Source organism: Pogoniulus pusillus, chromosome 23 (genome assembly GCF_015220805.1).
Source record: "Pogoniulus pusillus isolate bPogPus1 chromosome 23, bPogPus1.pri, whole genome shotgun sequence".
NCBI lineage: Eukaryota > Metazoa > Chordata > Aves > Piciformes > Lybiidae > Pogoniulus > Pogoniulus pusillus.
Window position 1 is genome coordinate 16,171,279 of NC_087286.1, and position 12,863 is coordinate 16,184,141.

Below are 12,863 nucleotides of genomic sequence, written 5' to 3' on the forward strand. Positions count from 1 at the left end.
CCCCTCTTTGGAATACGCGTGGGTACACTGCGTGCTGCTAAACCAGCCAGCGAGCAGTAATCTCCTGCGTTCGCATCTCCCCTGCTCCCTTCTCCCTGTCATTCCGTTCCGATCACCTCTTTGTTCAGGGACAGCCACGACAAAGGACATGCACCTCAGGCAGACAGCACCCAGCTGGCGATTCCTGCCCGTCTCTCTCAAACTCTGCCCGCTGGAGCCTGCTCTTCAGGCACAGCCAGAATTTTCCATGGCCCTCCAGCCGAGGGAGGAGAGCTCGCTCCCACGCTAGGCTGTCACCTGCGTGGACAAATGCTGGCAGCCGAGCTCGGAGTCAAAGTGGGGTGCTGTGATCCCTACCGCTGCGTGCTGAAGCCGTGCTGCAGGAGGGAAGGGCCTTGGGGAAGGGGCTGATGGAGGCTCTGGAGGCTCCCCCAGCAGCCCTGGCAGCAGCAGCGGCAGCGGCAGCTCCTGCTCTGTTCACACTGATGTCTCTGTAGGAGCAAGAAGCTGTCACTGGTGTCTCTAGGAGCTGGATGCTGCTGGCTCCAGGGTGCGGCTGCCCCGATCCCTGCATGCAGCCGGCCCTACTCCTGCAGCGTTCCGGAGCAGGAGGTGTGCTGTGAGGCTCCCTTGAAGAAACCAGCAGTGACAACAGGGCTGTCGCCTGGGGCTGGGAACGGGACTGACAGAAAGCTGCCGAGACACTGCAGCTGCAAATGCGAGTTCTGCTGCTCACCAGCTTTTCAGCGGGGATTTATTTCCAAAGCAGGACTTTTCCTGGCCACTTTCAGCTTTCTTGTGGCCCAGATTCACCAAAAGCTTTCAGCTCCAAATTTTCTGTTGCTTTCTGGCAGAATTTGGGAACCCACTTGGAAGCTTGGATGTGAAATTGAACCCAAATTATAAATACCAAACTGTCTTTTAGGTCCTATTGTCAGGGCAGTGTCAATCCTCTGCAGAAGAGGCAGTCCTCTGCAGGCAGAGCCGCTGGCACAGGGTCACAGCCCTAGTGGGGTACATGTGTGGTCCTGGCCCACCTACTCCACTCAAGAATATGGAGGGCACCAGCCAGATCCTGCTCATCCTGCTGGATCTCAGCAGTGTCCCTCAGTGCCTGGCTACCTGTCCTGGGCAGCATGGACCAAAGGACAGTGACAGCTTCTGTCTCCAGTGAGGAGAGCTTGGTACAAGATGCAGTCAGGCAAGACGGCAGTGACATGGAGCTCGTCTTGGATTAAGGGTGCAGGGAGCTGGATTTTGCATGTGTGCCCCTCTCCCCAGCCCATATCCCCTGCTCTGGTCTGTCTGCAGAGCACGATTTCTGTGCCTTTGTGTGCTGCATGGTGGCAGCTGAGGAGCAATTCCCTGTGCTGCTCTGCCAGCCATGTGTCCGTGCCTGATAAGAGGCCACCGGAGACCAAAAACGCTTTTGGTGCTGAAGTTGCATTTCCTCAATCACCTTGCTCTATCTCTTGTTTTCTGTGATGGCAATAGCAGTGTGTTGTTGTCTGTGGGTCAGGACAGGTGTTTTCCAAGCAGAGGCAGCCTTCCTTTGGGTTGGATAGCATTTAATTATGAACTGTGCCTAATTTGTACTGGTAATTATGCCACTTAACAAGGGCTTGTGGGGAACAGCTACTAAAAGTGGAATTTTAATGGCACCTGGGTTTAATGGCTCTAGGCATGTTGCTAAGAAAAATCTCTAGCAGGATTTTTGGGGAAAAAATGGGGATCCAATTATACTGCCCCCAGGACTATCAGCTCGTGGAGTATTCTTGAGCGTCATTGTGCCGGGGCAGGGATGCTGGCTGGCGTGGGGTTTGCTTAGGTCACAGTCGTGAGCAGCCAGGCTATTTGTGATGGCCCTGAGAGGAGAGAAGTGACAAGGACTGCCACCTTCCCTGCCATCTCCCTACAATCATCAGCCACTGAGTCATGTGCAAAGCAGTCACCAAAATGTTCCATTTTCTCCCCTCTCCCTGCCTATTACAATCATTAGCCATTCATCACTGATGCTACATGCCCTGGCAAGCTCTTCAGATGGTGTCTCGTGCCTGCCTTTCAAACCTAGCCAGGCAAAACCACATCCAGTGACAACATGTGACACGCTAACGGCAGCAAACAGCTATTTTTGTGAGGCAGCCATGTGCTAATTTTCCAGGCACATTGAGAAGATAATAGGGAATGCTGGAACTCGTTACTCTGCGCTCAGGGTAATTACTGATTTTAGGGAAAGAAGAGAAATCCTGCCTTGTCTTTTTTTTTTTTTTCCCAAGAGAGATCCTGCCCTTTCCCAAGAAATTTATTTAGTGCTGTTTGCTTTGTTTCGTTGCCTTGAAAGCATTTCCTCCTCTATAGAAATCCAGAGGTAAACAGACTGTCCAGCACTGAATAGTTTCATTCAGAGTCATCAGCCTTTTGATAGCACTCTTTCCATCTTATGCAGGGCACCCCAGATATTTTAATCAACTTTCAACTGGATTGGACATGGTTGGATTGGCAGCAGACTGGCTGACATCAGCAGCTAATACTAATATGTAAGTAGCAGGTTTTAATTTGTTTTCCTCCCCATGGTAGTATTTAATACAGTTTTACAGTTGCACTCTAAGATATTTGCTGCTGTAGCTGAACAAAAAGAAAGAGCATTTTTAATGGGAAGATTTTGATGGGGGAAAATAAAGAGCCCTGTTTCCTTTAAGGCTTTCAACATGGGCCTCTAAGGCTGTCTTCTGTAAAATCTCACCATCCTAACAAGATGTCAGCTGTGCTGGATTCTGCATGTGTGCAAAAAAAAACATGCATGGGAGAAAATGTTTCAGCTTTTTGCATGCATAGCTAGGTACGATGAAAGGTGTGCTGAGGGAACAGCTGCGTCGGTGGGGAGGGCTTATGTGCAATGCATGCTCAGAACAGCCAGAGCCATTCTTTCTCTAAGAAAGAGGTGCACAATTTCAAGTGTGTCTGTGGGGTCACTTTGAGACTAGGAAGCATTTTGATGCACTTGCCTGGCTTTGTGCACTGCCCTGCCATCATGAACAGAGCTGCTGATGTGTACAGTCCTAGGCGTGCACACAGGTCTGTGCAAGGCAAAGGTCTGGCTACGCCCTGCAGCTCTTGAACACAGGGCAAAGCCTTGAGCCTGGAGGAGGTGGGCAAGGTCTGTGTCACTGAAAAGGGTGGAAATGGAGTCTGGGTGCTCTCAGCACTTCCCCTTCTAGCCATGTGAGGTTGAACCAGAAGAAAGGTTACCAACAATGCCGTTAAACGCGTCTCTCCCCGCTGCACGACAGGCTGCGTTGTGGCTGTAATGCTCTGTAATGCTGCAAAAAGCTGTGTTAGTGTTGCAGACCAAAGCATTAAATGTGGCCATTACTGCATTTCAGGTTCACCTATGAGATTGCTCCCGTGTTTGTACTTTTGGAATATGTCACACTAAGGAAAATGAGAGAGATGGTTGGCTGGCCAGGGGGCTGTGGCGATGGGATATTTTCACCTGGTACCTGACATCTTTGTTTCTCAGACCGTGCTGTGTGACCTCCCCTGTGGTTTAAAGAGTAAACCTAACTGAATGTGCATGTTGGAGGGGACACTTGCTAATAACCACCGGTGGCCTCTCTGAGATAAAGTCTTGCATGTGATGGATTTCAGGGGTGTGATGATGGTGGGGGCTGGTTTGTGCCAATTGTACTTCATTACAATGAGCAGCTGTAGTGGCACATGGGGAAGTGGAATCAGAAGAGACATTTGCCTTGCAGTTTTGCTTTGCCCCCACTATTTTAATGGATTACATGAACTGGAAAGACTGTTGTATTAACAAAGGAGGCAAGAAACACACCAGTGCTCTCTGTCACAGCAGGGGAGGTTGGAGCCAAGAGGGAAAGATGTAGCATCCCCTTTAGGTTATTTTAGAGGAGGCGGTGAGATGCTGCTGATGTCACAGTGTGTAGTTTGGTCTCCACGTGTGAGCTGGCCTGAGCTCAGTGTGGGGTACTTGGGTCACTGGTTAGTCTGAGTCTTTAAAGGCTGAGAAACCTGGATCCTTCAGAGCAAGTCAGTGAGGAAAAAAATGAGTGTGACTAACTGGAGGGAAATCATAAGTTCAAACGTGAGCGTGATTAACGGGAGGGAAATCACTGACTGCCAAATGCTACGTTGTGAAGGCTTTTTTATCACCATTATTTTTTGTAGTCATTCCATTTAGTCTTTGCATTTGTAGTCTTTGTCACCTCCTGCCTTAGCCTGGAATTTCACAGCTAAAAATGTCGGCCTATCTCACCAAATTGCAGAGCAATTGAAAGAATTTACATTGGGCACAGTACCTTGGCTTGTCAAAAGAGAACAGACTGGTAGCTGGTGGGGAAGGAGCCCCTCTGAAATGGAAGTTCATTGACCTAATGGAGAGAGAAGGAATGTTTGGATGTTGAGCGAAACAAAGGCCTCTCTGCTAACAGCCTAGGATGTACAGCTCTGCAAGGGCAGGGGGATAAAGTTCACTCTGTGATCAGCCAGGGCTCATCTTCAGCTTTTCCCTTCTGAATGCACACATAAGAAATGGTGCAGAAGTTTTGTCCTGTATCTGCCCACAGAGGTGGAGGAAAAGATGAGAAGAATTTACATTACTTCCTGTTGAGTCTTTGTTTAAGATGCACTGAAAGCAAAGCCACTGACAGCTCTAGTGCTGTGCTTGAAAGCCCTACCAAAGCCGTGGCCTCCATCACACATGGCAGCATCTAAACACGGCAGGAGAGCAGGACCTAAGCCAAAGCTTAGCTAAACTGGCCTGTGGTTGATTACAGCCCAGTCTCTGGCCAGACTCAGTACAGCTGGTCTTTGGTGCCTCACCTGGCAGGCTTGAGCCACAGTAGCTTCACTGGTCTGGTCAGGGACCTAAGGGGGGAGAAAAGAGCAATAGCAAAGCTGCTCAGCCAAACTGGCAGGCAGAGGCTGAGCACAGATAACAGGCATTGGTGGGAGGCTCTGTGCATGCACCAGATCTGCCTCAGTCTGCAAAAGTCTTCCTGAGATAGTGTGAGTCAGGCAAGATGCTACACCTCAAAAGGAACTGCCATCCCTCCTGGGAGCAGTGGATCCCAGAGAGAGGTCCATGTGTGGCCTGGGGGGTCAGGGTGCTGCTGGAGTGTCAGCCCTCTGCACCTCACCGACAGCTGCATGGGGCTGGGGTCTGTGGCAGGCAGGTACCTGTGGTATGCAGTGCTGCCCCAGCTCCTTCCTCTGCAACTTCTGCTTTCTGCAGAGTGCATTAATTCACTTGAAGGCAGCAGTAGCCAATGTGCAGCTTCTGCTTTTGTAGGCACTGATCAAAATAATCTCTGTGCTCCTCATATTAAACTGTCATGGCTCTAGCTGAAGACCTTTACCATGGCAAAGGAAAGGTGCTTACTGCATTCTCTGCAATGAAATATACAGCCTCAACACAAGCAAGGCATAAAGACCTAATTACTGTCTCCAGATTCTGTAGGTGTGTTTTGTTGCTTGCAATTAACTGTGTGGGTAAACACAGCTGCAAAGTAAAGGCAGAATATGGGCTTATTAATAAGCTTTTAGGGTGAATGGCTAAGGAATAAATACAAATAGGAAAGCCTGGTATTGAAGGAATTCAACTTGCAGTCTTGATTCTTTTGACACTGAGCCAATGACTTCTGACAAGATAGGCCAGATTTTTTCAACTTGGATGCTTTAGTTCAGTCACCTGAATCATCATCATCAGCCCTCACATGACATCTGCATCTTTTAGGGACAGACACCCAAGTGGTTCCTCTCAAACTCTCCACATCTTTGTTGTTTGTGAGGTGTGGAAACCTGCTCCTAGCTCTCAAGATAGCTGAAAGGGGAAGAAAAAGCCTGATCTGTGTTGACTCCCATGCCAGCAATGCACGTGGCATTTTCTCTTGGATTCACAGGAGGGTCAGTGGGGTCAAGGAGAGCCCAGAGCAAGGGCTAGGACACTGATTAGAAATGAAGGGCACAGTCTCTGTGGGCTGTGGAGCAGAATGTAGATCTCCAGTGAGGGAAATACAAATCTCACAGAAGTCAAAGCAGTGTTTAATTTGCCAGCACTCAGCTGTAACATCACTGCTTTCAGCAGAGCTACTTGATCTGCTTAAAGGATGGGCTTTATCTTCTCACTTTGGCTGTCAAAGAGCTGAGTGTCTGCCCTGGAGCAGCTCCCTTGAATTTAAGGGAGAGGGATGGGTGCATGCATACAGCAAGCCATGCCAGCCACCTTAGGGTGAGCTGAACCACCTTCTGAAAGTGCATGTTCTGTGCTCTCCACTCCATTTTGAGATGGATGAAAGCTGGGTTAGTTGAACTCTACCTCAGCTGCACTCTGACCTGTCCATTTAAAAGCCCAAACTCCACCATCAGCACACACCTCTGCATTATATAAATGTATGTGCATAAACATCAACATGTGAACAATCTGTGCATGTATATACACATATGTAGTATGTATATGTAGTATATACACAGGCTAAAGTGCTGGTCTTTATGTGTACATGCCTCTGTGTGTGTTTGTGTGCTCAGGTTCTGCATTATAGCCCCATAGTGCTCAGGCAGCATTGATGCATACCCAAACATTGCTCCACTCTAGACACTCAGGCTCAGCCTGTAAAATAAAACAAATAACTATCCAAAACTTCCAAAACGACCCCCCCAGGGTGCTGATTTTTAACATATGCATTGGCAATTGCAGTGTGAGAGCAGAACAGTGCAGGGCTGTCATCTGGGTGGCTAAAATATCCATCTTGAAATGGGTGTTCTAAGTCAATGTGTGCCAGTGAGGTTATTTTTTAAGCTAGTGCCAGGGACACCTAAGCTTTCCCCCTTGCTCTCATCAGAGGACAAGTGAAAAGAGAAACATTTGTTAGAATATCCATTTTTCTTTCTCTTCCCACTGCAGTTATCCAGAAGATAACTGCTGAGACTCCCCAAAGGGCCACCCTGCACTGGGAGGTTGCACTTGGAAGCCCCTTCGGAAGCTACCTTGTGTTGGTGCTTGCTTGGGAGGTGGAACAGAGTGGGGATTGTGTGGTGATGGACAGGACTGGGGTCTAGAAGAGAAACAGTGGTGAAAATGAGGATGAAAGCAAGCCCCAGGCATATTTTGCAGTGATACATCTTGCATAGATTCGTTATTTGGGCAGAGCAGGTCCTGCAATTACACAACCCAGCTAGGAGGAAGCTGCCTGTTTGTTTCTGCCAGGAGGTAGAAAGGTTACCAGTGGAGCCAGGCAAGCTGTGGGGAGACTTGTCATGTGTTCTGCAATGCTATTACACTGCATAGCAAAAGTAACAGTGTATTACTGTGGACTCCAGGTGGTGCCATATCTAACATGTATGCTATGTTGATTGCACGTTTCAAGATGTTCCCAGAAGTTAAAGAAAAAGGAATGGCAGCTATTCCCAGGCTGGTTGCCTTCACCTCAGAACATGTATGTGTTTGATGTTTTTTTCCTTCCCCACCTCCCCCCTTCCTATCTGTTACACCTGCTTGTGTGAATTTGTGATGAAGAAAATAATGGGAATTTGTAGCAAATTGCCTTTGTTTCTGTTATTCCTTCACTGGGACTTAAAAAACACGTGGGAAGGGGCTTGCTTTTGGATAGAGAGAGAGGTGAGCTGTGCTGTCTGCGGCTGAAACTCAGGCAGAGCAGCCTCTGTAAACCACTGCCATCGTTTGGCTCGCCCTTGTGTCTGCATGAATGTCCGTGGGAATGGTAAGGGGCACATCAAACAGCCAGAGCTCATCGCTGGGCTTCAAGCATCTTTTGTCAGCAATGTCTTTTGTTTGGGTCGCTCTGGGAGAAGAGGAAAGTCACTTTGGGTGGGACTGGTTCTAGCCAACCCCACTGCTGCTGTTATGCAGTGAGAGGGTGATAAGGTACCTGGGGAGAGCAGGATGGAAATGCTCTCTGTGCGTACACCAGGTGTAAGGTGGGGAGCTGGGCTTTACTGGGGGGTTCTGCCAGGGAGCAAAGCTTCAGCAGGTGAGGGTTTGTCACAGGCACTGGAAGTGCAAGAGGTGATAGGTGCAGGGGAGGAATCAGAGTGGTTCTCCTGGACCAAGCGTAGAGCTTTTTGCTCTTTGAGCAGTCACACACAAGTCATACTTCTGTCTGTATTGTGAGGACCATTGTGGCTTTCTGGCTGTTTCAAACCCCTTGCAGCTTAACAGTGGAGAACATGTGTGCAGGAGGAAGGAGAAGAGGAAAGTTTATACCTAAGAGGGTCTGTAAGCTCTCTTCACAGGCTCCTCTTAAAGTTATCTTTAGCTGTTTGAGATCAGCCAGAAAGGACTATTTGGTGACTGAGGCTCAGCAGGATACTGTCCATGTTAGGTAACAAAACATCCTCCTGATTGCCTTTTCTGGACTTAGCATTCTGTGTGAAGAGCAGTGTGTCCTGAACACCAACCAGAAACCTCTAGGAGGAAATCCCCCTGAGGCTGCCTTTGATGGCAGTAGGATGAGATGCAATACGCAGCTGCAGGGACTCTGCGTGGCAGAGTGGTTGTCCTCAGAGCAGTCCAAGGGAGGGATACTCCACAGATGAGCAGCAGCTCTCCAGAGTTGTACAGCTAGGGATGCATTATTCATGGGGAAGTTACAAACCTAATCAGTCTTGCAAATAAGGGTCGGGCTGATTGTTTAGAACAACAACTGCTATTATCATTAGGAGTTCCATTGTGTTCCTAGCCAAGGGATGTTAAACAATGAACCAGATTGTGCTATCATCCTCCAAATGAGGAAATGAGCTTCAATAATTGTGTTCTCATGCCAGGGAAGAAGCAGTTCCCTTAGCAAATCAAACATTCCAAACCCAAACAGGGGGTTGGATGAGCCTTGAGTGACCTGTTCTAGTGGGAGGTGTCCCTGCCTATGGTGGGGTGCTGGAACTAGATGAGTTTTAAGGTCCCTTCCAACCTAAACCATTCCATGATTCTATGAAGTAACTGGAGCATCCATAGAACAGCATCTAAAATCCATTCCAGTGGATTCCAATCTTGAAAGGGCACTTTTGTCTCTTCCTCCATCAAGTTTTTTGAAGTATGCAATGGTAGGTCTTTGAGGGAAGTTAAACCATGGTGCAAGAAGATAAGAGCCTTTAACTCTTAGTTGCCCAAAGACTATGGGATCAGGATCCAACATTCAGAGGAGCAGAGGCTGTTAGAGGAATTGCAGACCTCAAGGTGCAGTCCCTTGCTAGACAGCAAGCATCAAGAAGAACTTAGAGAGACTCAAAGATCTGAAATGTCTTTTGTCTCATTTATCACACCAAACAGGTGTGGTAGCACACAAAAAGAGATGCTGCTCTGCTTATGTTTAGACCCCCAGCTGGATACTGGTTTCTCTCTGCCACAGCTGGATGCTTCTGTAAGACAATGGCTGTGGAACAAGCAGATTGTGGGCAGGCTATTGACGTTTCCCCAAGCTCTGCATCTGTGGCAGAAGCCAACTAAGCTGAAAGTTGCTGGTATGTGTTAGGAACTTGGAGATTTTTGCCTCAAAATTCTCAGCCAGAAAGAAAGATTCCAATATCAGCAATTCTCAGGTAACATTTTGCCATCACAGAGCAGACTTAGTTTGGTTCCTACCAATCTAGAGCTTCCATTACCATCAATGAGTGCAGCTACACCACAGCTGCCACCAGTGTTACTGTCATCAGAATCTGGCCTCAGTCTGATGCTCTGATAGGTTCAACTCCCAGTGGAGGAGAGGGGAAGGGAAGAGTAATTTAGAGCTCCTAAGTAATTTCCTTCCTCATTCAGGAGTGTATTGTGTTCCTAAATTGCAAGTGAAAAGAAGCACCTCTGGAGAGAACCTCGGAGCACCCAAATTAGAAACCTAAATATTCCTTAAGTTAGACATTCTAAATCACCTCTGGGAGGGGTTCACCTACTTCTGTGCACTGACCATGCAGAGAGATCAGCCTCCTGACAGAAACAGCCTACATTAGATGCTTAAAATAGGTGAAGTGTCTGTTCCAGCCATGCATGTTCCCAGCGAGCAGATCTTCCCTCAGCCCTTCAGCAGAAGCAGTCCTGCACTGTTCACCAGTGCATCATAGGTGCTTCTTGTGCCTGCACTGGTATAGGAGCAGAGTGGTGTCCTTCAGCCTGTTCTGCCCTGCACATGATGCAGGAGATGTTGGCTCAGAGGGGTAGAAGTGATGGATATCAGTTGTAAAAACCTCTTTCAGTCTATTGGTTCAAACACAGTGGAAAATCAAAGCTGAAGGCCTCTTCCTGCATCCCAGCACATCACCTCTAGGCTGCTGTGAGCGTTCAGCTGAGCACATCCCTTGTTCAGTGTGGGGAAGGGGAAGAGCTGCCCTCTGCACACTTTGGGTGGAAGCTGAGCCACAGGGGGTTCCATGGGAACCTGAGGAAGAATTTTTTCACTGTGAGGGTGACAGAGCCCTGGAGCAGGCTGCCCAGAGGGGTTATGGAGTCTCCTTCTCTGGAGGCATTCAAAATCCACCTGGACACATTTCATTGTGACCTACTCTAGGTGATCCTGCTCCATGACCTTTTGAGATCCCTTCCAACCCCTAACATTCTGTGATTCTGTGTAGAGGCTTTGGTTTGGTTTCCACCTCTAGTCTCATCACTTCCATGGCACATACTGTTGCCCTCTGAGCAAGCCACTTAGCAAACAGTTTGCAGGACTGCCACCTGCAAGCAGCAGTGCAAGGATTGACTTGTGTGGTGAGGGAAAGACTCGAGGAGCCTGGAGGTTGTGTTTCCTGATGAGTAGCATAATATACAAAGCCATAATTTTACTTCTGGGTATACAGATCGAGTAGGGAGCAGTTCTGTTACCACCTAAGGAAGATCAAATTATAGTCTCATGGGCTCACACAGGCTTTCTTTGCATTACCTAGCATGTAATAACTAGCAAAGTACTTTTATGGTGATACTTGAAGCCTGGGGGAAACAGTGAACATTTGCTTCTCTTTGAGGAGCAACTTAATTCTAGGGCAGCCTATCCCAAAGCAGACATTCATCATCTGGTCAACACCTCATGACTGCCACAGGATTCTCCTGAACTCAGTGCTGCATTTCTTATAATGATGGATTGTCTGCAGTGACAAAAAAACCCAGGTCCATTAGTGACTGGATGAGGAGAGCAATATGAAGTTAAATGTGCAAAAGATGGGAATGCAGAAGCATTCATATGTATCTGTTTCTCTCCTGACATTAACAAACAACTTTAATAGCAGTAGCTAAAGGAGGCAACAGCAAGCAGATGTCATTGCAGCCTGCAACAGAGGAGGCTCAGGGCAGAGCTCATTGCTGTCTACAACTACCTGAAGGGAGGCTGGAGCCAGGTGGGGTTGGTCTCTTCTGCCAGGCAACCAGCAATAGAACAAGGGGAAACAGCCTCAAGTTGTACCAGGGGAGTCTAGGCTGGATGTTAGGAGGAAGTTGTCAGAGAGAGTGATTGGCATTGGAATGGGCTGCCCAGGGAGGTGGTGGAGTGGCTGTGCCTGGAGGTGTTGAAGCCAAGCCTGGATGGGGCACTTAGTGCCATGGTCTGGTTGACTAGACAGGGCTGGATGCTAGGTTGAACTGGATGATCTTGGATGTCTCTTCCAACCTGCCTGATTCTATGATTCTCTGATTCTGTATATAACTGTGTGAGGGGTCACAGTGTACTGGGTTGCTAGATGGCTGAAGGAAAAGCTGTAGCTTACAATTAAATGTTAATGATTGGATTCCTGTCACAGCTTTCATCTCCTACAGTGTAAACATTTAACCTAAGTTAGTCTATCAACACTTTATAGTCACTGAAAAGAGAGCATGCTCTGCAGAATACCAATCACCTCCGTTTGGGCTCAACCCAGGAGTGGACTGTGTTCTGGAGGGGTTAGTTTTTCTTCCCCACTATTGAGGGAGCCCAAACAGCAAGCCTTGGCCAGCCACATGCATCTTTAGGTTGTTAAATTTAAGAGGGAAGTAGCCCAGCCTACACACCCAGGGATCCCCCAGTGCTTAAAGCCCAGGAGAGGCAGAGAGGAAAGCAAATTTGCCTCCTTTGCTGGCCGATGAGGTGATGCTGGGCTCCAGGGCTGATGGGTACCAGGCTGCCAGTGATCCAATCTGCAGACCTCAGAGAGGATTTGGCTGGTGGGTGGCTGGGCTTGCTCAGCTTCTGGGAGCTTGTTCCTGATTAGTTCCCTCCACAAGGCTTGTACTACCCTGGATTTACATGAGCAGGGAGAGGCTGCAATCTGAGAAGCCAGACGTGGCCTTTGGGGCTCGTGGCATTAGGATGGTTCTTTCTGGTAGCTTCACAACCATGCCAGATTATGAGCATGTCATTTAGCAGGCTAGGAAAACAGAAGCATCTGTACACTGGAGCACTGTTCACTTGAGATAATGCCATGCTTTTCAGCAGCAGAACAGTTTTAATTACTCTAATTCTTCTGCTGCTTTTTTTCTCTCCAAAAGGCCTATTCATTGTTGCACCTGTAATAAATGTGCACAGTGGTTTTACTTCACAAAGCTAACTGTGAGAAAATGGTCACCAGGCAAAAAAAAACCCAACCCTATTCCTAGCAGCATTTGAAATTATAGGCAAAGGGAAAATTTCCCTGCCTGAAAATCACCTTTTTTTTTTCTGGCCAGTGCTGCACTTTTGTCACTGATGCTGCACAATCCTTTATACCTTTTCCTTCGCCCTGAATCAGAGAATCAGAATCAGCCAGGTTGGAAGAGACCTTCAAGATCATCCAGGCCAACCTAGCACCCAGCTCTAGCCAGTCAACCAGACCATGGCACTAAGTGCCTCAGCCAGGCTTTGCTTCAACACCTCCAGGCACAGTGACTCCACCACCTC

The 12,863-nt window shown here is 48.1% G+C and overlaps 1 protein-coding gene across 1 annotated transcript in view; it reads left to right on the forward strand.

Moving 5' to 3' along the window:
* GAD2 (glutamate decarboxylase 2) overlaps positions 1-12,863 on the forward strand; it is a 45,313-nt gene that overhangs the window by 5,169 nt on the left and 27,281 nt on the right. Inside the window, exons 5-7 of the mRNA XM_064162725.1 lie at positions 2,447-2,537; positions 3,384-3,496; positions 7,339-7,454. Of these exons, the coding sequence (XP_064018795.1) occupies positions 2,447-2,537; positions 3,384-3,496; positions 7,339-7,454 (320 nt within the window). The remainder of the gene's footprint in view (positions 1-2,446; positions 2,538-3,383; positions 3,497-7,338; positions 7,455-12,863) is intronic.